The sequence below is a fragment of the Phyllostomus hastatus genome, unplaced genomic scaffold, assembly GCF_019186645.2.
Source record: "Phyllostomus hastatus isolate PE091 unplaced genomic scaffold, TTU_PhHast_1.1 phas_contig_34, whole genome shotgun sequence".
Taxonomy (NCBI): Eukaryota; Metazoa; Chordata; class Mammalia; order Chiroptera; family Phyllostomidae; genus Phyllostomus; species Phyllostomus hastatus.
In genome coordinates, this window is record NW_025333857.1 from 36,266,799 (window position 1) to 36,291,780 (window position 24,982).

At 36.4% G+C, this 24,982-nt stretch overlaps 1 protein-coding gene across 3 annotated transcripts in view; it reads left to right on the forward strand.

Annotated features, from left to right (window-relative positions):
* Positions 1 to 7,470: 7,470 nt before the first annotated feature.
* Positions 7,471 to 24,982, forward strand: part of VPS13A (vacuolar protein sorting 13 homolog A) — a 208,293-nt gene continuing 190,781 nt past the window's right edge. For 2 of the 3 annotated variants that reach the window (XM_045840536.1, XM_045840537.1), the window contains exons 1-2: positions 7,471 to 7,748; positions 23,535 to 23,578. In XM_045840536.1, coding sequence (XP_045696492.1) covers positions 7,649 to 7,748; positions 23,535 to 23,578 — 144 coding nt within the window. In that variant the 5' untranslated portion in view covers positions 7,471 to 7,648. The remainder of the gene's footprint in view (positions 7,749 to 23,534; positions 23,579 to 24,982) is intronic. The other variant, XM_045840535.1, reaches the window with a different exon arrangement.

A 24,982-nucleotide genomic window follows, 5' to 3' on the forward strand; every position in this document is an offset into this window, starting at 1 on the left:
TGAACAAAATATGAGTTTCCTGCATTCAGAAAGTTTGCATTCCAGTGGAAGGTATACAAATTATTGCTGTATAACAAACTACACCTAAACCGATGTCTTTAAAACCGAGTTTATTATTAGAGTTTTCCAAAGATAAGACTGAGATGTAGCTTAACTAGGCCAGTTGGGGTTATTGGGGCGACTCTGGTGACCAGACACTGCCCTGTGTATTGCTCCCCCCCAGTAGCCTGGACCACAACATGTTCTCATTGCACTGGCTATGAGGGAGAGAATGGGTTGTGCATATGAAGTTTAGTTGAAAATATATTTAGAATTTATTTTAGAAAATATATAAGAATCAATTTATAATCACTATCATTTAAAAAGAAAATGTTTAAAATTTATTGCTTCAACTTAAAGACTAATTTGGATGAATTTTATGTGAAAAAGTTCCACTAGATGGTGCTCTTACAAATTCCTCTAAGGGAAAACTGAAGAAGTTTGAATCAGTAGTTGATGTCTGACTTCGCTAATTTAGGGTTAACGAAACAAAATTAGTGCATCTGACTCAGAATTTCCTTGGCTATAAAAAGCACAGTGTATAACCTAAGAACACTAAAAATGTGATAACTAATTGATGGAGACTACTTTTATTAGAAATGGAAAAATATCATGATTACTTTCAAAGGAGATTCTTTGTGTTCTTTGGGGAGATCTTCTAAAATATGATCATAGAAAATTTTAGACATTACAGGTTTTACTTAAGTAATTATTATATTACACTAAATATTTTAAATAAAAACACACTGCCAATAATCTTTTTTGTTATTAAAAATCTATTCTTCACCTGTGGTACTATATGTGAATTGTATATATACATATGTAATGCATGTGAATTAAAGATATAAAGTACATAAGCTATACATGACATGGATAAAATTATCAAAATATTAGAGCACATTATAACTTCTATATCACATCTGTGTGTGCACGTGTATTTGAGGGATTTGTTTTCTCAGAACCTCACAGACATGCTTATGGTGTTATAATGGTATATCTTGTCAAGATTTATAGAACTACATAAAGTTAGAAACAGTTTTATATATAGCTTTTTCAATATCTATTTATAGACTAGACTGTCTCCAGGCAAGTAGTTGTTAAATAGAGACTGCTGGGACAAACTGTGATTAAAGCAGCCAGAAAATAGGATATGTGGAGGTGACTGTTTGGTTTATTTCTGGATCAGTTAAGATTCTTACCAGGAATGACATTATATTGTGATGATAAAAGCATCTAGGACAAGAAGAGCTTAAATACTGCAAAAATACAAAAATAATGCGAGCATTTATTGAGTTAATGAAACCTCATTGGAAATGAGTATCTATTTTAATATCAAAGGAATTGGTATGTGTAAGTACTTGATAAATATCAGCATGAATTTAATTTTCTAAAAAAATTAAAACATACTACTGCTAAATATAAGCTTCAAATTTCCTAGTAACAATTTGATTAAAATCTACTCTTTTAAAATTACTTTGGTTAGATGTCTCTTAGTTGGTAAATCAAAAGACGTTGCAAGTATACCCTAGCTGGAATGGCTCAGTTGGTTGGGCATCATCCTGTAAGGCAAAAGGTCACCAGTTCAATTCTCAGTCAGGGCACATGCCTGGGTTGCAGGTTTGGCTCCTCGTAGGGGCAACCAATCCTGTTTCTCTCCCTCTCTTGTCCTTCCCTTCCCATCTATAATTAAATATTTTTTAAAAAAAACTTTGCAAGTACTCCCTAGTAGCTAAATTTGGTTGAGTTTTCACAGTTTTTATCTTTCCTGACATCTCTACAATTTTGATGTTGTTGACCACCCTTTCCTCCTAGAAGTTCTTCTTGGATTTCTGTGTCATCCCACTTCAAGTGCACTGACTCCTGTACTAGGCGTCCCCTCTCATGTCCATTCGACTCCCCCCTAAATGAGAATGTTTCTTCACTGTTCAATCCTTGGTCTGCTCTTCTCTCTCTACATTTCTTTACTACCAGTGTCATCTACACATTGAGTATGGATAATCGCTTCTTTTTAGTGAGCCCTTAAGATTCCATCTCTTGTTCTAGTCTCACTGTAACCTCCTTTCTTAATTTATATCACTAGACAAATCACACTGTGTCCTGGATATTTTCCCCTAGATTTCAAATCTTATGGAACCACCCCAAATCTGAACTCCTCTTTATCTCCTAGAAAACCAGTACCTTGTTTTTACATTCCAATTACTATGAATGACACAATCTTGGGATTATTTTATTTACCTAATTAATTTCCAAGGCTCATAAATTCTACCTTTATGACCTTCATTTCATTTATGCCTTTCTATTCAATTAAATTGCCATGATCTAGTTGAGATTTACAATCATCTCCTGCTTAAATCTTGACAAAGGCCTCCTGGCTGCTCTCTCACTCTGAATTTTCCCATCCCACTCCATCTGTTAACCCCAAATTGACAAAAGGTGAAATGTGAGGCAATAAGTATTTATTTGGGATCAAAGAACTGCAAATCTGGAAGCACAGATTCAGGCAGAAACCCAAAGAATGGTCCAAGGGTGCAGGCAAAGGGTTTTTATGAGAAACGGAAACAACTAATTACACGAATAGAAGAAAGGAATCCCTATTGGTGCTAATAAGCTGTTACTCTTTACCTATACATGGTTGGTTACTGATTCTATCTTCAGGTAGAGAATCCATAATCATCGGTCCTTAGGATCAGGATATCTGTTTTCCTGCTGGCTTTACAAACAACTGCTGTAAGACAATATTGGTTTGGTCTATTCCAAAGGTCTGGCCCAATTCAACCAGTCCAAAGATTCAAGGAACAAGACATGCAAGACAGCTCCTCTGGAAAGGCTGCTCTGGTTCCATTTTATACTGATTCCACTTATGTGAACTTTCACAGTGGTCAGTGTCTCCTACCTGAATGTTTCAAATTATCTGCATTAATAGATGGATTGGGTAGGTAAGGCAGAGTGACAGGAGCTGGCCTTGGAAGTACACACTGAGATGCCCAGCTTCTGTGGAAAGACACACACACCCACACCCCCAGTCACACAGCCTCCAGTTCAATCAGTGGTTCCCCAAATGAGGAAAGAGAACAGAAGCAGGAAATTGAGATAATTGTCAATATTCAAAAGTTCAGATAGGCATAGAGATCATATCTGGTAGGACTTAGAAATTCTGTTTAAATCAAGATTGGCTCAGAAATTGGGAGCTGGACTGAAGAAATGAGGAAGGGGCTGATATCAGCTTATAGTGAGCCACCTAACCCTACTGCCCTTGCACCAAAGGACCATTAAGCACAGACCCCCAGAACTTCATGTGGGTAGCCTGTCTCCTGAATCCTTTCTTGTGTCCACCTCACACGTCACTGCCTGACCTGTTCTTGATTATCCTAGCCCTTGATCCTTGGACTCATTATAGACTGGCAGCTGCTGCCAGTCTTGACACTTAATTCAATCTCTGGCCCTAAGTCTGGCTCCTGTCCTCACCCACAATTTGCATTTACTCTCTTTGACACTGCTGATTCCCTCTCTCAGACCAACGTCTCCCCTCACTCCCACTGCTCATACTGACTGCTTTGGAGCATATTGGAGTATGCATGCTCCGATAGAAAGATACATACAAGAGAAGTATTAACAAGGTATAAAATTGTTAAGTAGTGAAAGTGAAGAAAAGCACTCTAGTGTATTGCCCAGTTAGTTGTTGCAGGAAGCAAATATAACTCAACACGTTGAATGAGCAAAGGAACAGACCTGGGAACTTAGAACAGGAGCCTTGGGCTGAAGCTCGGAGGTCGAAGGAGGGAGCTACTTGGCTAGGTGTTTCAATCTGGGGAGATGATGTTGGTTCTGCTGTCTCTGAGAGGTCGCAATGGTGCTAATTGTGCAAGTGAGGGAGAACATAAGTCAGATTCAGGTGCTGCTAAGGAACTGCAGATGCCTGGGTGAAGAATGGTTGCTGGGGCAATGCTCACAGGAAAAGGAAGTAGACAGAAAGACCCATAAAGAACAGAAACAAGCAAGTCCCTTCTTCCTTCTCCAGCCCTTTTGCTGACCCTCTTGGCAAAGCCTAACTAGAAGCTAGCTGTGGGAAGTGAATGTGGTTTGCCCCCACATGGTACAGCAGAATGTAGAAGGGTAGGTTTGGTGCTGATTGACAATAATTGAATACCTAGCAGGTATGCTTTGCCTGCCTTCCACAACAACAATGTGAGTATTCAACCTGTTCTTGGCACAGAGGATAGAACCATGAGTAAAATAATAATATTAATTTCTCTTTGAGTAGCTTACATTCTATTATATACATTATAGTGGGGAGAGATAGATGGACAAGAAATGAATAAGTAAAAAGCCTAGCATGTTAGGTGGTAAGTGCTCTGAGGAAAGATTAAGCAGGGAAGATAATAGGAGAGCTGAGGGGTGGGGAGAGAGCGGGTATCAATTTTAACCAGGCTGTTCAGGGAAGGGCTGAAAAAAGACAGGAGAGCAAAGACAGAAGGAATGAGTCATGCAAATATTTGAGGAAAGAGCATTCTAGATAAGGGCAGGGTAAAGAGGAAGACTGGTTAGGTAGGGCCTTATCTACCATTGTTAAGGGCTGTGGCCGTTACCATGGTGATGTGGGCAGCTTTGGAGCACAAAGTGACACAATCTGACTTACCTTTTTGAAGGATCCTTCTGGGTCCTCTTTTGAGATTACGGTAGATTGGCCTCCCTGGACCTGGATTCACTTTAGCCCTGCCAAAGGGACCTTAATTCTGGATCTAGAGTCTTGCCTTCCATGTGCCTCATTTCTTGGTCTCTGTACCATACCTGCCTCTCACAGCACTGCAGTGGTAGGCCCCAGCCAAGCTTCCAATGTCCCTGCTCCTGGGGCTACACCTTCACTCCACAACCACAGTCTCTGGGGGTTCTTTTCTTTTTCCTTTCTTTTCTTTCTCTCTCTCTTTCTTTCTTTTCTTTCCCTGCTGAGTAGTCTCTGCTTGAGTAGGTCTTAATATATTAATCTACTTCTCTGGTGGTATGTGTGGTCTTGTGAGAGTTGGGTGTGGCTTCATAGTCAACATTTGTTCATTCTTCCAACAAATATGTATTGAAAACCTGTTTTGTGTCAGGTGCTCAAGTAGGTTCTGGACATTCGATAGTCAATTAGATACATTAGCTCCCTGTTCTAGTAGTGGCAGTGGTGGGAGAGAGAGACATTTTAAAAGCCCGTATGGAAGATAATTTCAGAGAGTGATAAATGAGATGGACATCATAAGGTAAATATGACAGTGTGAATGCTGGCTGGTTGGAACTGAGAGGTCAGGAAGGACCTTTTCGATTAGGTGATATTTGGATGGAAACCTGAATGACAAGCAATCCATCATATGAAAATCTGGAATCAGTGAACACTGATGGACATCAGCATTTGGGACTCTGCTTTATGGGGGGAAGTGCTCAGTCATTTTAGATATTTTGAACCAGAAGGAGGTGTGTGAAAATCCCTTATTAAACATCTTTCTTCCCCTAATATTTGATGTTTACAGAGTAATTGATATTTTAACATATTCTGGTAAGGTATCACATACAAATCGTTTTCCTTTTTGAATACTTTGTCAAGTACCATGCACAGGGATATTAAAGCATCATGTAGATTAGAATCTCATCTTTCAGGCTCATCTCATGCTCAGGGGCACCTCCTATTAAGCCCCAAATTAGCAGAGACTTTAAAAAATTATTTCAAAATAACTATAGACTTATAGGAAGTTGCAAAAAAATATATAGGGAGGTCCCATGTACCTTTAATCCAGTTTCCCCCAAGTATAACACCTTGCATAACTATAGTGCAGTATCAAAACCAGGAAATAAAAACATGGGAACTTACTCAGATTTCACCAATTTTATATGCATTCATGTGTGTGTGTGTGTGTGTGTGTGTGTATAGTGTAATGCAATTTTATGTAACCACTACCACAATCAAGATACAGAAGTGGTCTGTAAACACAAAGTTACTCCCTGCTATCCATCCCTCCTCCCCATACCTAATCATTGGCAACTGCTAATGTTTTCTATCTCTATAAATTTGTTATTTTAAGAATTTTTGATAAATATTATCATACAGTTTTCACTCAGCATAATGTCCTGAGATCCGCTTAAGCAGTTGCATGAATCAATAGTTAATTACTTTTTATCGCTGAGTAGTGTTCCATGGTAAGGATGTACTAGTTTGTTTAGCTATTCATCTGTTCAAAAACATTTGAGTTGTTACCAGTTTTTGCCTGTTATGAATATTAAGCCACTATAAACACTCATGTACAAGTTTTGTGTGTTTTCATTTTTCTAGGATTATGTTCAGAAATACAATTGCTGGTTTGTATGGTAGACAGGTGTTTAATTTTTTCCTTTTTTTTTAAGAAACTGCCAAATTTTCCAGAGTGGCTGTACCATTTCACACTCCCACTAATGCACGAATAACCCAATTTCTCTGTGTCTTCACTAGTATTTGGCATTATCACTTTTTCTTTTTTAGCCATTTTGATGGGTATGTAGTGACAGTGATACCTCACTTATTTGTGGCTTTTTCATTTCTTCATTGGCTAATAGCGTACATATTTTGATATGCTTATGAGCCCTGTGTATATCCATTTTAGGAAATGTTTGTTCCTGTCTTTTGGTAAACTTTTGAAAGTTCATACAAATCTCTATACCAATTCTCGACTTAGGTTGGGACCTTGCTCACAAAATTTAGTTAGTTCTAATTCTTGGGGTGACTCTCTAACTTCAAATTTGAAGAAAATCTCTATATCATGAAAGGTGGCTCAGCGTTTCTGATCAAAAGAGCGTCATCTCAGATGCAGGGAAAGGGGAATAGAATAGCAACCACGAATTTGTGGTTTGCAGCGCAGGAAGTTAAGTGACCCACAGTTAAGTCCCCGCCAAGCCCTCAGAAAATGGGGTAAAGTAGTTGCAAGTTGGCGGGACCCAGGTAGCCGGCAAGGCCAGGAGCCTCTGCCTTCCCAACCCGTAACATCGCAGGGGTGCTACCTAGAAAAACCATCGCAAAGCTTCCCGCCTAAAAGCGAAAACTCCACCCCCCGCTTTATTAAGCGCAAAATCTCTAGGCCCACGTGTTTGGTGGGAGGGATTTCTTCTCGACTAGGGGTGGGCCTTTCCCTGTTGTAAGTAACCGCCCCGCCCCCGCTCTCGAAGGCAACCTGGACTGTGGTCTCCAGGTGGGGGCGGGGGCGGGGGCGGAAAAATTCCGAAGCTCAGGCTACAGACCCCGTTGCCAGGCGATGGGGGAGGAGGTGGGCCCACCAGGAAAAAAGAGTCGGGCACAACAGCCGACCGGAAAGGGTCCCAGAGCCGGTGGCCCAGTCACCTTGGCTCCCGGTCTAGCTGGTGCTCCCTTGTCGGCTCCTGGCTCCGCCTCCGCCCTCCAGCCCAAGCTGCGCACGCGTCGCCGGAGAGGCCACCTCCTCCCCGATGTCCGGCTGGAGGCAGGGCTGCGTGTCCCGCACTGGTTACGCTACTGTCAGAGCCGCGCAAGAGCCCGTATACCGAGCCGGTCTCGCGGGACGGGTACCGGAGGGCCAGCACAAGAGGAGGGCGTGCGGGGGGCTGGCCTCTGAGTCCACTACGGCTGAGGAAAATGGTGTTCGAGTCGGTGGTCGTGGATGTGTTGAACCGCTTCTTGGGGGACTATGTGGTGAACCTGGACAAGTCCCAGCTCTCTCTGGGCATCTGGGGAGGTAAAGAAACCGCCGGTGTCCCTCAGTCTTGCCTCTCGCACGACTATTTATTGCTGGAGCCGGGCCCTACCATCTTGGGGCTTCGGGCCCTTGGCGTGCGGGGCGTAGACATCTGCCACCGCCCTCCTCGGGGTCAAATTACGTAGAGCGGGTGGCAGTTCCGGGCCTCCGCCCGCCAGTTTATTTTTTGTCTGTAGGGGATGGGGTCATGGTTGCTGGATGAAGAGGCCCCCTTTTTCCGAGGCCAGCGGCTGAGGGTGCTCTAGAGGACTCCAAGGGTCTGGAGTTCAAATTCCTGCCCTCGTGGTCCGGCTTCTGCTGTGTTGGACGAGGGGAGGCAACCAGAGGCACCTGGGCTTGGTCTTACCCGTGTCATTTCTCTCCTTTGGCTTGTGACGGAGAGCCCACGGAGTGTGGCACGCTGCCTTGCACGTGAAGGCAAGACGCTGTCATCCCAAACAGCCCTCCTCTTTCCTTCCCCAGCCTCCGCATGTAGCCGAACCGGGATGTTTTCTTGGGCCACACCACTCGGACTCCGGGTTGCTCTCCTGGATTCCCCTGATAACAAAAAGTGAAACTCCTGTGCATAATAACTCCAACGGTTGGGTCATGTGTTTTCAGTGCACAGCCTGGCTCTGGAATGTGTTACGTTTGGGGTTTTGTGGGTCAGAGCGAGTGATTGAGTTTTTAAAGAAACGAGGTGCAAGTGTGCAAAGACGGGGACTAACCTGCCCTTAACGTTGCTTAGATAATGAAGGACCTAAGCTTTACTTTGTATTTGTTTACTCTAGTGCTCTTATTAGCAGCCTCATTTTTAGTGCTTCCGTCTGTTTCTGTATTTATACCCTTTATTTTGAACACCCGCTAGAAATTAGATTCCTTATCTTTACGAAATGAATCTCCCAGACCAAACGACGTTTGGGTTTTTTGTGTAAGTAGTATATATATATTTTTAAAAATAATTTGTTCTTGAATATGCACACACTTACAGGCTTCTTCTAAAATACTTGTTTTTCTTGATTTCTGTCTTTTATGATATAGGTAATTTAGTTTGATAAAGAAGAGTAAGAAGACCTCTTGTTACTTACTAATGTACCTACAACTGTGGTAGAGAGTGGAACTACAAGAACTGAGGACATAAGTGTTAGGTCCTTTTGGATGTTGTTTAATCTGTCCGGCTTCTCATTTGCAAAGTTAAAATAACAAAACGTGCTTCCACCTACCTCAGTGGTGGGAGCCTTGAAAATATTTTATGGTGTACTTTGATTTATAGAGGCAGTTTCCTTCTGTATACTAGGTGGAGGTTTGTGTGGGTATGATTTATCCCATGATTGTTTATTTAAAATTTACCTATAATAAAATTTACTCTCATGACATAGTTCCATCTGTCTTGTCAAAATGCAAAGAGGCATGTAGCCACCATCACAATCACAATACAGAAGAATTCCAACAAGACCCCCAAATTCCCTCTGCTGCCCTTTGGCAATCCATCCCACCCAATCTCTACCCCTCCTCCTGGGAACCACTGATCTATTTCCAACTCTATGGTTTCCCCTTTTTTAGAGTGCCATGCAAATGGAAATATGTGATATGTAGCTTTTGAGGTCTGTCATCTTTTGCTTAGTTTTATTCCTTTCATTTAACTTATATAAAATGAATTTGAGAGTCACCCATATGTTGCATGCCATCAGTGTTTCATTCTTTCTTTTTTTTTTTTAAGATTGTATTTATTTATTTTTAGAGAGGGAAGGGAGGGAGATAGAGAGAGAGAAACATCAATGTGCGGTTGCTGGGGGTCATGGCCTGCAACCCAGGCATCTACCCTGACTGAGGATTGAACCTGTGACACTTTGGTTTGCAGCCCGTGCTCAATCCACTGAGCTACGCCAGCCAGAGCCAGTGTTTCATTCTTGTATATATTTTTAGTTCTTGTAGTATTTCTTTTGTGTGGTTATACTGTAAATGTTTATTCAGGGGTTGAAGGACATTTCAGTTTTTGGCAGTTGTGAAGAACTGCTATAAACATTTATGTACTGGTTTTTGTGTGAACATAAATTTTTATTTCATTGTGTGAATACCTAAGAGTGGGATTTTGAGGTCATATGGTAAGTGAATATTTAATTTATGTGAAGTGATGGAACTGCTTTTTAAATTGGCTCTACCATTTTGCAGCCTCACTAGTGTTGTATGAGTGCTTAGTTGCTTTTCACCCTCACTAGCACTTAGTATTGTTGCTTAAACTTTTTTTGGCCATTCTGATAGGTCTATAGTGATAAAGCATTATGGGTTTAATTCTTATTTCCTTATTAATTAAAGATATTGAGCTTCTTGTTCTTATTTGTTCTTTGTGTATTTCCATTGATGTATCTGTTCAAATCTTTTGCTTATTTAATTTTTTCTTTTTCTATTGATATTTAATTCACATATTAAATTCATACTTTTAAAATGCAAAGTGTTTTTTTAGGGTAGTCACAAAATTGTGCAACTATCAACACTATCTAATTCTAGAACATTTTCAACCCTGAGATAAACAATATACCCATTAAATAGTTGCTACAAATATCTCTTAGTCTTCCTCTACCCTACCTTCAGCAGCCACTAATCTGATTTGTTTCTATGGATTTGGACATTTCCATGGTTCTGGATATTTCATTTAAATGGAATCATACAATGCAAGTGGCCTGTCGTTTCTGGTTTCTCTCACTTAACATGTTTTCAAGGTTCATCCATGTTATAAGCATGTATCAGTATTCATTCCTTTTAAGACTGAACAATATTCCATTGTACGAATGCATCACAATTTGTTTATCCTTCATTCAGTTGATGAACATTTAAGTTATTCCTACTTTTTGACTTTTATGAGTACTGCTTTGAGCACTTATGTATAAGTTTTTTATAGGCATGTTTTAAATTCTCTTGCATATATACCTAGAAGTGGAATTACGAAGTGATACAACTTTTTAAGGAACTGCCAAACTCTTTTCCAAAGTGTTTGTTTTGTTATTGCCCATTGTTGAAAGTTCTTTAGATATTATGGGTACAAGTCCTTTGTCAGATATGTGATCTGAAAATATGTTCTCCCACTCTTTCCCAAGTTTGTCTTTACAAAGCAAAAGTTTTAGATTTTGATCAAGTCCAGTAGATTAAAATTTTTTTGAGTCATGCTTTTTATGTACATCTACAAAATCTTTGCTTAACCCAAAGTCACAAAGATTTTTCTCCTAAAAATTTATAATGTAATATTTTACGGTATATTTCTGATCTATTTTTGTGTAAGGTGTGGTATAGCTGAAGGTTGAGATTCATTTGTTTGCTTGTGGATGCAAATGTCTAATTGTTCTAGCACCATTTACTGAAAATATTCTTTCTCTATTGAGTATCTTTGCACTTTTGTAAATATCAATATACTTTATATTGTGTAGATTTATTTTTTGGATTATAATCTGTCTCAGTGGTCTGTGTGGCCATCTTTTTACCAATACCACACCTGCCTTGATAACTAGCTGTATATAGTCTTGAAATCAGGTCCTTTGATCCCTCTAGCTTTGGTGTTTATCAAATTTTAAAATAACATGTCAGTGTTTTACTTGTAGGTGGTTGGTTATATTTTGAAAAATAAAGCTTTAAATAATAGCTGGAAATTTTAAAAAATCTTTTGAGAATTTAAAAAGTAATATTTTATAAATTTAGAGGATTTAAAAAGCATTCTTTGAAAATTTCAATGCTAGAAACTATAAATAGATGCTACCTTGGAAAAATGTTAAGATTATGGACTTAATATTTTATGGTCTAATGTCAGAAAGACCTATTAGTTTTAAATTTATGCTTTTGGTAGGCTTCTGTGTAATCAGCTAATTTTACTGTTAGCATATTAATAGTATTAATTAGTATTCAGGAGTCACACGGATGGTTCCAAACTTAATTATGGGTAGTACTCTGAATATTTGTTTCTCAGATAGTTTTTGGAAATTAGAATCCATTTTTCATTAGAAGCGTTGTTACATATGAGTGGTGAGTTTCCAAAAACACATTTAACTATAATGGAGTAGAACAATGCTGCTAAACTGAGTCCTATAGATTAAGTAGATTAAGTGCAAGAAAGCATTAATTTTGTAGGAGGGGAAAATTAATTGATCTTTATCTCAAGTCTTGGCAAATTTGGATGTTGGTAAAGTATACTTGTTCCCCCCCCCGTTTTTTATTGTTGTTCAAGTACATTTGTCTCCATTTTCCTGCCACCACTTCCCCCCACCCCAGCCATCTCCCCTTCCAACCCTTGATTCTGCCCCCCTTTGGTTTTGTCCATGTGTCCTTTATATATGTTCTTGAAAACCCTTCCCATGTTCCCTCCCATTGTCCCCTCCCTCCTTCCCTCTGGTTACTGTCAGTTTGTTCTTACTTTCAGTGCAAAAGTATACTTTTTCTACACCATATACCAATTTCTGTTCTTATATACAAACTACTTAGGGAGGTGGTAGTGCTTCATAGACTCATCTGAGATTCATCTTTCAACTTTCTAAAGCAATCTTAACATTTCACACTTCTTTTAAGAGTTAGGCTGCATTTTACTATATGTCATTTTTAACTTAATAAAGCTGTTAGTATATAGTTAATTTATCTGAAGTAAAACACCACAATCTTTTCTTCCTTTTTTTTTTGGTAAATGACTCAGGATTGCTTTGTATCTCTAGGTGCCCTTAAAGAGTATTTCAGGGCAAAAGTAATAGAAATTCAGAGGCAGAAGCAGTAGTTAAGGGTGGCTTGTGTGATAAAATTATCATTTATAACATGGGGAGCATCTGAACTTATAGACTCCTCTTATTACAGTAATCTCCCCTTACCCACAAGGTATATGTTCCAAGACCCCCAGTGGGTGCCAGAAACCACAGATAGAGTACTGATCTTATATATGCTATGCTTTTTCCTATGCCTATATACCTTTTCACTTAAAGGAGGCTGAGCTGCCAGTATCACTGTTCTTTATGCTTTGCGGCCATTATTAAGAAAAATAAGGATTACTTGAATGCAAACATTGCAATCCCAAGACAGTCAATTTGATAACCTAGCTGGCCACAAAGAGACAGTAATGGGCGAGGAGCCTATACAGCGTGGATACACTGAACAAAAAGGGACGGGGTCAGGAGGGTTGGAGCAGGGCTGCGTGAGGTTTCTTCATGCTACGCAGGACGTTGCACCATTTAAAACTTATGAATGCTTATTTCTGGAATTGTTCACTTAATGTTTTCAGATCATGGTTGAACACTGGTAACTGGAACTGCAGGTAAATGAAACAGGAAAAGGAAACCTAGGATAGGTAGGGACTACTGTGTAGTCTTCCTTCTTCTTTCTCTTGTTTTCTTTAAAATTAAAATATTTGGTCAAGTTTGCAAATTTTTTGTTATGCCTAACATTTGTTTTTAATGTTCACATTCTGTTTTTGAAATATTTGTTGATGTTTGTTAATCTTTCAGTGTTCTTTTTATAATAGTCTTATGTTCAGTGGCCACTTAACTGCGTACCAGCAATGTACCAGTGGTTCTGTAGGAAGATCAACATTTGCTTAGGGCACAATTCCTGATTTTAAGGCATTACTCTGTGATAGAAATATACTGTGAAATCACACAAATGATTGTTATAGTCTAGTGGTAATTATCAATTTAAATTTTTAAACTTTATTTTTACCTTTATGTTCTAAGATAATTTCATAGAACTTTAGAGTTGAAAGGGAACATTTTATTATGAAAAGTGTTCAAACATAGATCAATTTTATAAGGTTTTATAGCCCATAACCATATACCCACAATCTAGATTCTATTGTTAACTGTATAGTAACAGCTTTATTTAGTTAAAATTGACACATAGTAAAATGTACAGATTTAGAGTCTACAATACGATAAATTTGACATGTGTACGCACTTGGGAAACTGTCATTATGATCAAGATAATGAACATAATCATCATACCCAAAAGTTTACCTGCCCCCATCCCCAGAGGCATCCAATATTCAGATTTTTTTCTATCATACCTATCTCTCTTCCTTGTTTGCTGAGAGTTTTTTTCAAGATTGTTGAATTTTTTTAGATGATTTTTCTTTATTGATATGGTCATAAGATTTTTCTTCTTCAGCCATTGATATAAAGTGTTACGTTAATTTATTTTTGAATGTCCTTTCCTTTAACTTTTCATAATTGTCTCTTCCCTTTTTTACTTAATCTGGTTAGATGTCAAAGAACCAGTCTTTGGTTTCATTAACTTTTCTCTGTTGGTATTCTGTATTGAATTTCATTAATTTGTGGTCCATTAATTATTTCTTTTCTTCTCTTTGCTTAGGATTGAAGTTTTTCTTTTTTTGAAATCCTAAGGTGGAAGCTTTGATTATTGATTTTAGATATTCTTCTCTGATATATGCATCCAATAATATAAATCTTTCTGCGTCCTGCTTTTGCTGCATAGCACCAAGATTGATAAGCTGTATTTTTATTTGATTCAAAATATTTAAAATTGCTTTTGAGATGTCTTCTTGACCTATGTATTATTTACAACTAGTGTTTATTTAATAAACTTCACATATTTAAGATTTTTCAGCTTTCTATTACAGATTTCTAGTTTAATTCTGTTGTGGTATAAAAGCAAACTTTGTATGACTTCTATTCCTTTAAATTGTTAAGGTATATTTTATGGCCCAGAGTGTGGTCCATCTTGGTAAATGCTCCATGCGAGCTTGAGAAGAGTATGTATTTGCTGCTACTTGGTGAAATCCTCTATACATGTCAGTTAGATCCCTTTGTTTTTAATTTGTGTGTTTATATTTAAAGTAGGTTTCTTGTAGACCCCTTATAGTTGTTGTTTTTTTTTTTTATTTTCTTATCCTCTCTGTCAGGTCTGTTTCTTAATTGTTACATTTAGACCATTAACATTTTATTTAAAGTGATTATTGATGTAGTTGGGTTAATGGATTTATAGCTATCATATATGTAGCTCTGTTGTATTTGTTGCATGTCTTTATTTTCATTTAAAAATCTTCCCCTACTTTTCTGCCTTCTTTGGTTTTGATTGAGCATTTTGTATGATCTACTTATTTTCTTCTCTTAGCATATCAATTATATTTCTTTAATTTTAAAAATGGTTGCCCTAGAATTACAGTATGCCTTTAATATAATTTCACTTTAAAATAATACCATAATGCTTCACAAATAATGGAGATACCTTATAACAGAGTATTCTAATCCATCCCTTCTGCCCCTTATAACATTGCTGTCATTCATTTCACTTGTCCATAAGCTGTATTCAATGCATTATTGCTGTTATTGTTTTGAACAGTTCTTCATTAGGTTATTGAGAATAAGGAAAATAAATGGCTTGATTTTACTTTTACTTATCCCTTTTCTCATGCTCTTGTACATCTGAATTTCTGACCTATATCATCCTTTTTTAATCTCCGAAAACTTTCAACACTTATTGCAAGGAAGCTCTACTAGCAATAAATTCCATCAGTTTTTGTTTGAGAAAGTATTTCCCTTTTTCCCTGCCCCCCCAATTTAAAAAGTATGGTAAGATGCAACATAAAATTTGTCATCTTAATTAACTATTTTAAGTGTACAGTTCATTGGCATTAAGTATATTCTCATTGTTGTGCAGCCATCACCACCATCCATCTCTGAAACTCTTTTGCAAAACTGAAATACTGTGCCAGTTAAGCAGTAACTACCCATTTTCCTTTCCTGTAGCCCCTGGCAATACCATTTTATTTTCTGTTTCTTTGACCATACAAGGTACCTCATGTAAGTGGTATCATACAATATTTGTCCTTTTGTGTCTGGCTTATTTCACTTAGCATAATGTCTTCAAGGTTCATCTATATTGTTGCATATGTCAGAACTTTATTAATTTTTAAGACTGAACAATATTTTATTGTATGTATATACCATATTTGTTTCTTACTCCATCTGTCAATGGACACTAGGGTTGCTTCCATCTTTTGACTATTTTGAGCAATGCTGCAACAGACATAAGTATTCAAATATCTCTTTGAGTTCCTGCTTTCAAATATTTTGGGTATATATCTACCAGTGGAATTGCTGGGTCATATGGTAATTTTATTTTTATTTTTGTGGAAGCACATATTATTTTCCATAGAGGCAGCATCATTTTACATTCCTACCAACAGTGCACAAGGGTCACAATTTCTCTACATCTTCAGAAACATTTGTTATTTTGTGTTTTGTTGATAGAAGCCATCCTAATGATTGTGAGATGATATTTCATTGTTGTTTTGATTTGCATTTCCATAATAAGTAGTGATGCTGAACATGTTTTCCTGTGCTTATTGGCCATTTGTATATCTTTTTTGGACAAATGTCTATTAAAGACCTTTGGCTATCTTTTGTTTTTGTTGTTGTTGAGTTGAAGGAGTTCTTTCTATATTCTGGATATGAATTGCAAACATGTCTCCCATTCCATGTGTTGCCTTTGTACTGTTGTTAGTATTGTATGATGCACAAAAGCTTTTAATTTTGATGAAGTCCAAATCATCTCCTTTTTGTTGTTTCCTGTGCTTTTGGTGTCATACCCAAGAAATCATTGCCAAATCCAGTGTCATGGAACTTTTCACCTATGCTTTAAGAGTTTTATAGTTTTAAGGTCTGACATTTAAATCTTTGATCCATTTTGAGTTAATTTTTGGATGTTATATGGCTTTTGTATTAAATTAATACTGACCTCATAGATTGAGTTTGGAAGCATTCTTTGCATTTCAGTTTTTTGGAAGAGGTTAAGGGAAATTAAAAAAAATGTTTGGTAGAATTCACAGTGAGTCTGTCTGGTCCTGGACCTTTCTTTTGTTGTTGTTGGGAGGGCCTTGATTACTGATGAAACCTCCTTATTAATTATAGATCTGTTCAGATTATCAATATTTTCAATATTCATTAGTTGTTAGAATTGTGTTTCTAGGATTGTATCCATTTCATCTAGGTTATCTAATTTGTTGATATACAGTTGTTCATAGTACTCTTATAATCCTTTTACTACTTGTAAAATTGATAGTATTGTCCACTCTATTTTTGATCTTAGTTATTTGACTCATCTTTCTTTTCTTATTCAGTGTAACTAAAGATTTGTCAACTTTGATTTTTTTTGAAGAAGCAACCTTTGTTCTTATCAATTTTTCTCTATTGATTTTATCTTCTCTATTTTAATCTTTATTATTTTGGTCTGTGGTAGTTTTGGGTTTAGTCACTCTTTTTCTGTTTCTTTAAGGTGCAGATTTAAATTGTTGATTTGACATATGTATTCTTTTGCTACATCAGTTTTCCTTCTGTGTTGATTTCTAGATTCATTCCATTATCAGAAAAGATACTGTATATGATTTCAGTCTCTTAAAATGTATTCAGATTTATTGTTGCCTAACATGGGAATTATCCTAGAGCATGTTCCATGTGCACTTGAGAAAATTATGTATTTTGCTGTAGTTTTGTTGCATGTTTTTTATATGTTTGTTAAGTTCAATTAGTCTATTTCCTTGTTAATATTCTGTCTGTTTTTTTATCCACTACTAAAGTCATATTGAAGCCTCCTAGTATTATTGTAGAGCTGTCTATTTTTCTCTTTAATTTTGTCAGTGTTTGCATCATATGCTTTTGAGTGTGATGTTTGGTGTATAAGTGTATGCTTACAAGTATATCTTTTTAGTGAATTGATCCTTTTATCATCATATAATGCTTTTTTGTCTGTTGCAATAACTTTGACTCATAGCCCATTTTGTTTAGTATTAGTGTAGCTGTCTGTGCTACCCACAGAAGCACCTACATTTTGAATGCATTTGCAACACTATGGACCCAAACACATGTGATTTGGACCCATACACTGCACAGCAGAATACAATGGTAAACCACTGCTGCATTTTTAAATTAAAAAAATTTTTTTTCTCATTTTGTTTTACCTTGAAAACCCTATGATGAGACAGTCGAAAATGAAATATCAGATAATGCTGAAAGATAAGACTCCCAAGTCAGAAAGCACTCAAATGGTTAATGGGGAAGAGTAGAGAGCAAGTACAAATAGCATTGTTGCTAATGACATAGCCAAACCAAAGCCAGAAGGACATCTAGCAGGTGATGTGTACAAAGGCAAAAGGAAAATACAGCACATGCTGCACAGCACATGCCATTAGAAATGCAATGTAACAAGCATGAGCCAAGGTAAACCAAGAAATGGGACAGCTACACATTCTTGTGTTTGATATTAGTGAACTCAAATAGACTAGAATGCAACATTTATAGTTGGAGATTTACAATGGAGATAGAAGAGAACAATACAAAAGGAAAAACAAGTGATCTCTATCAGAAGATTCAAGAAATGAAAGCAAATCCAAACCTAGAATAAGAAGGCTGAATGACCACTAAGGAAGTACATTATCTGACCAGGAGAAATAAAGGGAAGGTGGAAATAATATACTGAAAAATCTATACAGAAAAGACAAAAGTATGACAGATAGCTTTGAGTTAGATTCTTAAGAGAAAGAACCTGTAATTCTGGAAAGTGAAGTGAAATCTGCCCTGAAAGTATTAGGGGAAAAAAAAATGACCAGGGTTAGATGCTATTCTAATAGAAAATTTTCAAGCTGTAGAGACTGAATTTGTCAAAATTCTAACAAGAATATGTCAACAAATATGGAAAATAAAACAATGGTCTACAGACTGAAAGTGGTTGATATACATCCCAATTTTTAAGAAAGGAGATGCCAAGGAGTGCAGTAAATATAGGACCATTACCTTCATTTCCCATTCAGGTAAAGTGATGCTCAGTGTGATGCAACAAAGGCTTCTACCTTATGTAGAACAAGAAATGCCAGATGTTCAAGCTGGATTCAGGAAAGGAAGAGGTAGTAATTGTGAACATTCATTGGATATTGGCATGCTCTGAAGAATTTCAGAAGAACATTAGTCTGTGTTTTCTAGATTACAGAGAAACCTTTGCCTGTGGTTCATGAAATGCTGTGGGTATCTCTGAAAGAAATGGTTGTGCCTCAGCACTTGATTGTTTTGATGCATAACCTGTGTTGTGGCAGGAAGCCACTATCAAGACAATATGGAGACAGAGAACAGTTTCCTATAGGCAGAGGTGTCAGATGAGGGTTCATTTTATCTTACTAATTTTAAAATCTGTACTAGAACATATCATATGAACACTGGGCTGGACTCAGAGGAAGGAGGAGTAAAAATTGGTAGAAGAAATACAAATTACTTAAGATATGCAGATGATCATCTTACTGGCTGAAAGAAGCAATAGTTTGAAGTGACTTTTGTTGAAAGTGAAAGGAGAAGGTATCAAAGCCATACTGCATTTGAACATCAAGAAGATAAAAGGCATGACTACAGAAAAAATATACAACTTTAGCATAAACTGTGAAGATACTGGAATTGTTACAGATTTTGTTTACCTTGGTTCAGTCATCAATTCAAATGGAGACAGCAGCCAAGAAATCAAAAGAAAGCTGAAACTTGGGTGGAAAGGCAGTAATAGAATAGGAAAGGTCATCAAGTACCAAGATGTGTTATTAGTGATCAGGACTCAAATCATCCACATCCTTGTATTCACATTTACTATGTGTGAATGAGAAAGCTGGACAATGAAGAAAGCTGATGAGGGAAAACAGATTCATTTGAAATACAGCATTTTGGGGAGAACTCTATGGATACCCTGAACCACCACAAAGATGAACAAGGGGGTCCTCAAGCAAATTAAGCCTGAAATATTACTGGAGGCAAAAATGGCAAAACTGAAGCTGTTCTACTTTGGTTATCATGAGAAGGGAGGGATCTTTGGAAAAGACAGTTTTGGAAAAAATAGAAGGCAAGAGAAGAGGTAGACCATGTATGAGATGGATTGACTCCATAAGGAAGTCATAGGTATAAGTCTTAAGGAGTCATCAGGGCTGGAGAGGACAGGATGCTGTGTACATCACTCATTCATGTGGTTACCAGGAGTTGGAGCTGACTCAGTGGGACGTAAAACACGTGGACATGCCTGCACACATCTCTGCCCTCCTGGATATTTGTGTGGGAAGTCTGTTTCCATTCTTTTACTTTCAACCTATATGTGTCATTAGAGCTAAAGTTAGTCTCTTGTAGGTGGCAAATAGTAGGATTCTATTTTATTTGAAAAACCAGTCTGCCCATCTTTGTCTTTTGGGGAATTTAATTACAATTAAAATAATTACTGGTAGGAAAGGACTTACTATTGCCATTTTGCTAATTACTTTCTATATGTCTTTTAACTTTTTCTGTCATATTTACCCCTTATTCCCTTTGTATACAGTCAGGTTTTTTTAAGTGACATGTTTTTATTCCCTTATTTCCTTTTGTGTTTTTCTATAGATATTTTCTCTTTGGTTTCACAGGGATGACATATAATATTTTAATTTTTTTATACATTTCAGCCATATTGTACGTGGGTTTCATTAGATCTACACCTGCATTAACACTTCTCTTTGCAGTTATTTTTTCTTTTTTTTAAAGATTTTATATATTTATTTTTAGAGAGAGGGGAAGGGAGGGAGGAGGAGAGGGAGAGAAACATCACTGTGTGGTTGCTTCTCACGCGCCCCCTACTGGGGACCTGGCCTACCACCCAGGCATGTGCCCTGACTGGGAATCAAACCAGCGACCCTTTGGTTTGCAGGTTGGCACTCAATCCACTGAGCCACCCCAGCCAGGGCATAATATTTTAATTTTATAACAACATATTTTAGACTGATACTAACTTAACTTTAATCACATCAGTAACTGTAGTCCATTAGAGCTTGCCTCCCCAACTTTGTTGTTGACATAACAAATGACATTTTTCTATTTTATGTACCTATTAACATAGACTTATACTTTTATTCCTTTGTCTTTTAAATCCTGTAAAAGAACAAAAAGTGGAGTTACAAAGTAAAATTGTAATAATACTGTTTTTCATATTTTTCCATGTATTTACTATAGAACATATAAATGTGTGTGTGTATACACACATATTTGTTTTTCTTGTGGTTTTATGTTGCTGCCTAGCATTTTTCAACTTGGACTCTCTTTAACATATCTTGTAAGGCAGATCTACTGGTAATAAGCTCCTTCAGCTTTTGTTTATCTGACTGTATCTTAATTTTTTTACTCATTTTAAATAGATATATTTTGCTGGATATGATGTTCTCAGTGGACTTTTTTTTTTTTTGTCTTTCAGCACTTTAAAGACATCTCTGTTCTGGCTTGTGAGATTTCTGCAGAGAAATCTACTGATAGTCTTATTGAGGAGTCTGTGTATACGTCCATTTTTTCTTGTTGCCTTTAATCTTTGTCTCTGATCATGTTTCTTGACTGAGATTCTTGGATTCATATAGCCACATTTTTCTTCAGATTTGGGAGTTTTGGTAATTATTACTAAAAATAAGTTCTGTTTCCCTTTCTTTTTCCTCCTGTTGGACTTACATAATGCATACATTTGACGTACATGATGCATACATAATGCATACATTTGTCCCATGAGTCCCTTAGGCTCTGCTCACTTTTTTCATTTAAAATTTTTGTTCCTCTGTATTATTATTTTTATTTATTTATTTTTAATTTTTAAATAATTTGGTTTCAAGGTTGCTGACTCATTGTTTTGTCTGTTTGAGTCAGCTTTTGACTTTCTCTAGTGAATTGTTTGATTCAATTACTCCTTGTACCTGTCTTGGGGTATGTGTGTTTCTCTGCTTTCATTCAAGGTTTTTAATTTTCGGTTGATCTGACTTACATATAACAATGTGTAAATTTAATGGGTGTAACATATTGATTTGATACATTTCTCTACAGAATTGGGCAAAAGTAGTTTTACAGTTGTGAGTATACAAAACACAGAGTTTATTCTTGTATTAATTAGTTGTATTATGTTCCATACCTACTTTGGCCTCACCTTGTATTGCATTATGAGTACCACTGTAAGTTTAGCTAACACCTTTACCATGACACATAGTTATCATTTCTTTTTTGTGGTGAGAACATTTAAGATGTAGTCTTTTAGCAATTTTGTAGTATGTAATGCAATATTGTTGACTATAATCACTATGATGTACATTAGATCACCAGAACTTACTCATTTTCTAGTTGTAAATTTGTACACTTCAACAACATCTCCCCAATTACCCCACATCCCAGCTCCTGGTAACAACCATTGTACTCTCTGTTTCTGAGTTCAACTTTTTTTATATCGTACATAAATATTTGTCTTTCTATGTCTGGCTTATCTTACTAAACGTAATGCCCTCTAATATCTATCCATGGTATAGCGAATGGCAGGATTTTCTTTTTTTTCATGGCTGAGTATTTCATATATTTTATTTTTTGTATGTATCCCTTCTCTTTATCCCTTCTCTGTTGATGTACACACTTAGGTTGGTAACATATCTTCGCTATTGTGAATAATGTTGCAGTGAATGTGGGAGTAGAGATATCTTGGCGATATCCCATTTTCTTTCCCTTTGGATGTACACCCGGAAGTGGCATTTGTGGATGACATTCAAGATTTTTCTTAGTCTTTGGTTGTCTTCAGTTTGATTATGATATGCCTAAGTGTAGATTTTATTTTGTTTTGTTTTGTTTTTGTATTTTTCTGCTTGGTGTTCTCCAAGCTTCTGGATCTATGGTTTGGTGTCTTGATCATTAATTTTGGAAATTTCTCTGTCATTATTAATCCATTTTTTTGCCTTTTTGCCTTCTAGCATTTCCATTATGCGTATGTTACAATTATTACAATTGTCCTCCAGTTCTTGGACATTCTGTTTCATCATTTTTCTTTTATTTTTCTCTTTGTACTGTAGTTGGGAAGTTTATGTTTATGTATCTTGCCGATTTTGGATTAAAGAATTTCCAGTTGTTTATTGCAAATATATTTACATAGAATTCATTTTTATATCTTGTTCTTATATCATGCTGCCTTGCTAGATTCATGTTATTTATGTAATTCTGATTGAAATGTAAAAACATGGAGCTACAACTGCAGAGGTCATAACTTACAATAAATGATGTTTGGTCAAACATATAATCTTAGACAAGTTGAAAAGTGAAGGTGAGCTAATAAGATTATAGTTGGATTCTGTTTTCTGTTATGTATTGGATTGGCCAAAAAGTCCATTTAGTTTTTTCCATAAAATAAAAGACACATTTTTCATTTTCACCAATAACTGTATTGATTTGGATATTTTAAATATGTCAGCTCTTTCCTGCTGTTGGCTGCTAGTGGGTAGAGGCCAGAGGTGCTGCTAAACATCTTTCAACCCTCAAGACAGCCCCGCAGCAAAGAATTATTTGGCCACAATGTCAATAGTACCAAGAAACTTTGCAAAAACACTTTTGACACATTCAGTCAGTCACAGCATCTTCTCCAATACTGCACACATCTTTTTTTGAGTTTCAGTTGTGTTTTTACCTTTCTTGAAACTAAGCACATACACTGGAAGTGTTGCTTATTGTCTTCCATCTTCAATAATAAAATGGACAAAAATTCACCAATTTTGATATATTTTTTTAAATGCATGCTGATATGACAGCTGTCACAATACAACCTAACAAAATTGTATCTAATGATGTTAAAAACACCTGAGCACTATAAGAACCATTGTGTGGAAAAAATCAAACGAACTTTTTGGCCAACCCATTATCTTATTTTTAACTCTTTTTTCTTAACATAACACTTTAGGGATGAAGTACACCTAACTTTTAAAATGAGAAATATTTGAATACTTCAATTTTATTTTTTTAATCTTTTTTTTAGGAGCTGTGGCTCTGAAGAACCTGGAAATTAAAGAAAATGCCCTGGTATGTTTTGAACATAAGAAATTTGATAGTGCATTAATATAGACTTTTTCCTGATTTACTTTGTTACCTTATATCATTTAAGTTTGAGAAAATTTTTTGAAAGTAAGTTTTGTAAAATGTGAATTTTGCAAAAATGGATTGTTAACCTCCTTAAAATCACAAACTGACAACATAATTTTCTCCACTTAAAAATCTTCTAATATTTCTTTATGGTTTTATTTTTAAAAGTTATTCAAGTATAATTGAAATACAATGTTGTATATTTTTTACTTATTTTCCCAGTTATCTTCAATTTCTTATTTTAACCAGTTTTTAGTATAGAATTGAGTGTCATTAATATCATTTACAATGTTGTGTAACCATCACCAGTATCTGTTTCTAAAACTTTTTCATTATGCCAACGGGAACCCTGTAACCATGAAAGAATTAACTTTCCAGTCTTTCTCTCTGTAGACTCTGGTAACCTCTAATCTATTTTTTGTTTCTATTCATTTACCTATTCCAGGTTTCTCATATAATTAGAATAATGCTATTTTGTCATTTTCTGTCTGGCTTGTTTTACTTAGTGTTATTCCTTTGAGGTTCACCAGTGTTACAGCGTATATCAGAACATCTTTCTTTTTTACTGCCAAATAATATTCCACTATATGTATTTGCCACATTTTGTTTATCTGTTCTTCTGTTGATGGGCACTTGGATTGTTTCTGTCTTTTGGCTGTTATGAAAAATGCTGCCATGAACATGGGCATACACATAGCTTTTCGAGTCCCTGCTTTCTGTGCATGTGAGTTAATACCTAGGGGCTGAATTGCTGGATTATATGGTAAATTTATTTTATAGCCTTTTCAGGAACCACCAAACTGTTTTCTACAGCAGTTGAAGCATTTTATATTCCTACTAGTAATGCATGAGGGTTTCAGTTTTTCACATCCTTGACAACATTTATTTTTTGATAATACGCATCCTAATGGGTATAAGGTGGTATCTCATTTTGTTTTTTCTTAGCATTTCTTTCATGACTAGTAAGGTTGAATATCTTTTCATGTGTTTATTAGCCATTTGTATATGTTCTTAGGGGAGATGACTGTTGAAAACTGTTATCAATATTTTAACTTTTTTTTGGTCAAGTTATATAGTTCTTTATATATTCTGGATTTTTACCCTCACCAGATACATGATTTCTAAAAATGTCCCCCCATTCTGTGGGTTGCCTTCTGTGTTGATGATGTTCTTTGATTCTCAGAAGTTTTTAATTTTGATGACATTGAATTTTATGTCCTTTTTCCTTCTGTTGCCTTTTCCTTTGGTGTGATATATCCAAGAAATCACTGCCAAATTTTACTTTGTTTTCTTTAAAGGTTTTATAGTTTTAGTTCTTCTGTTTAGGCATTTGGTCCATTTTGA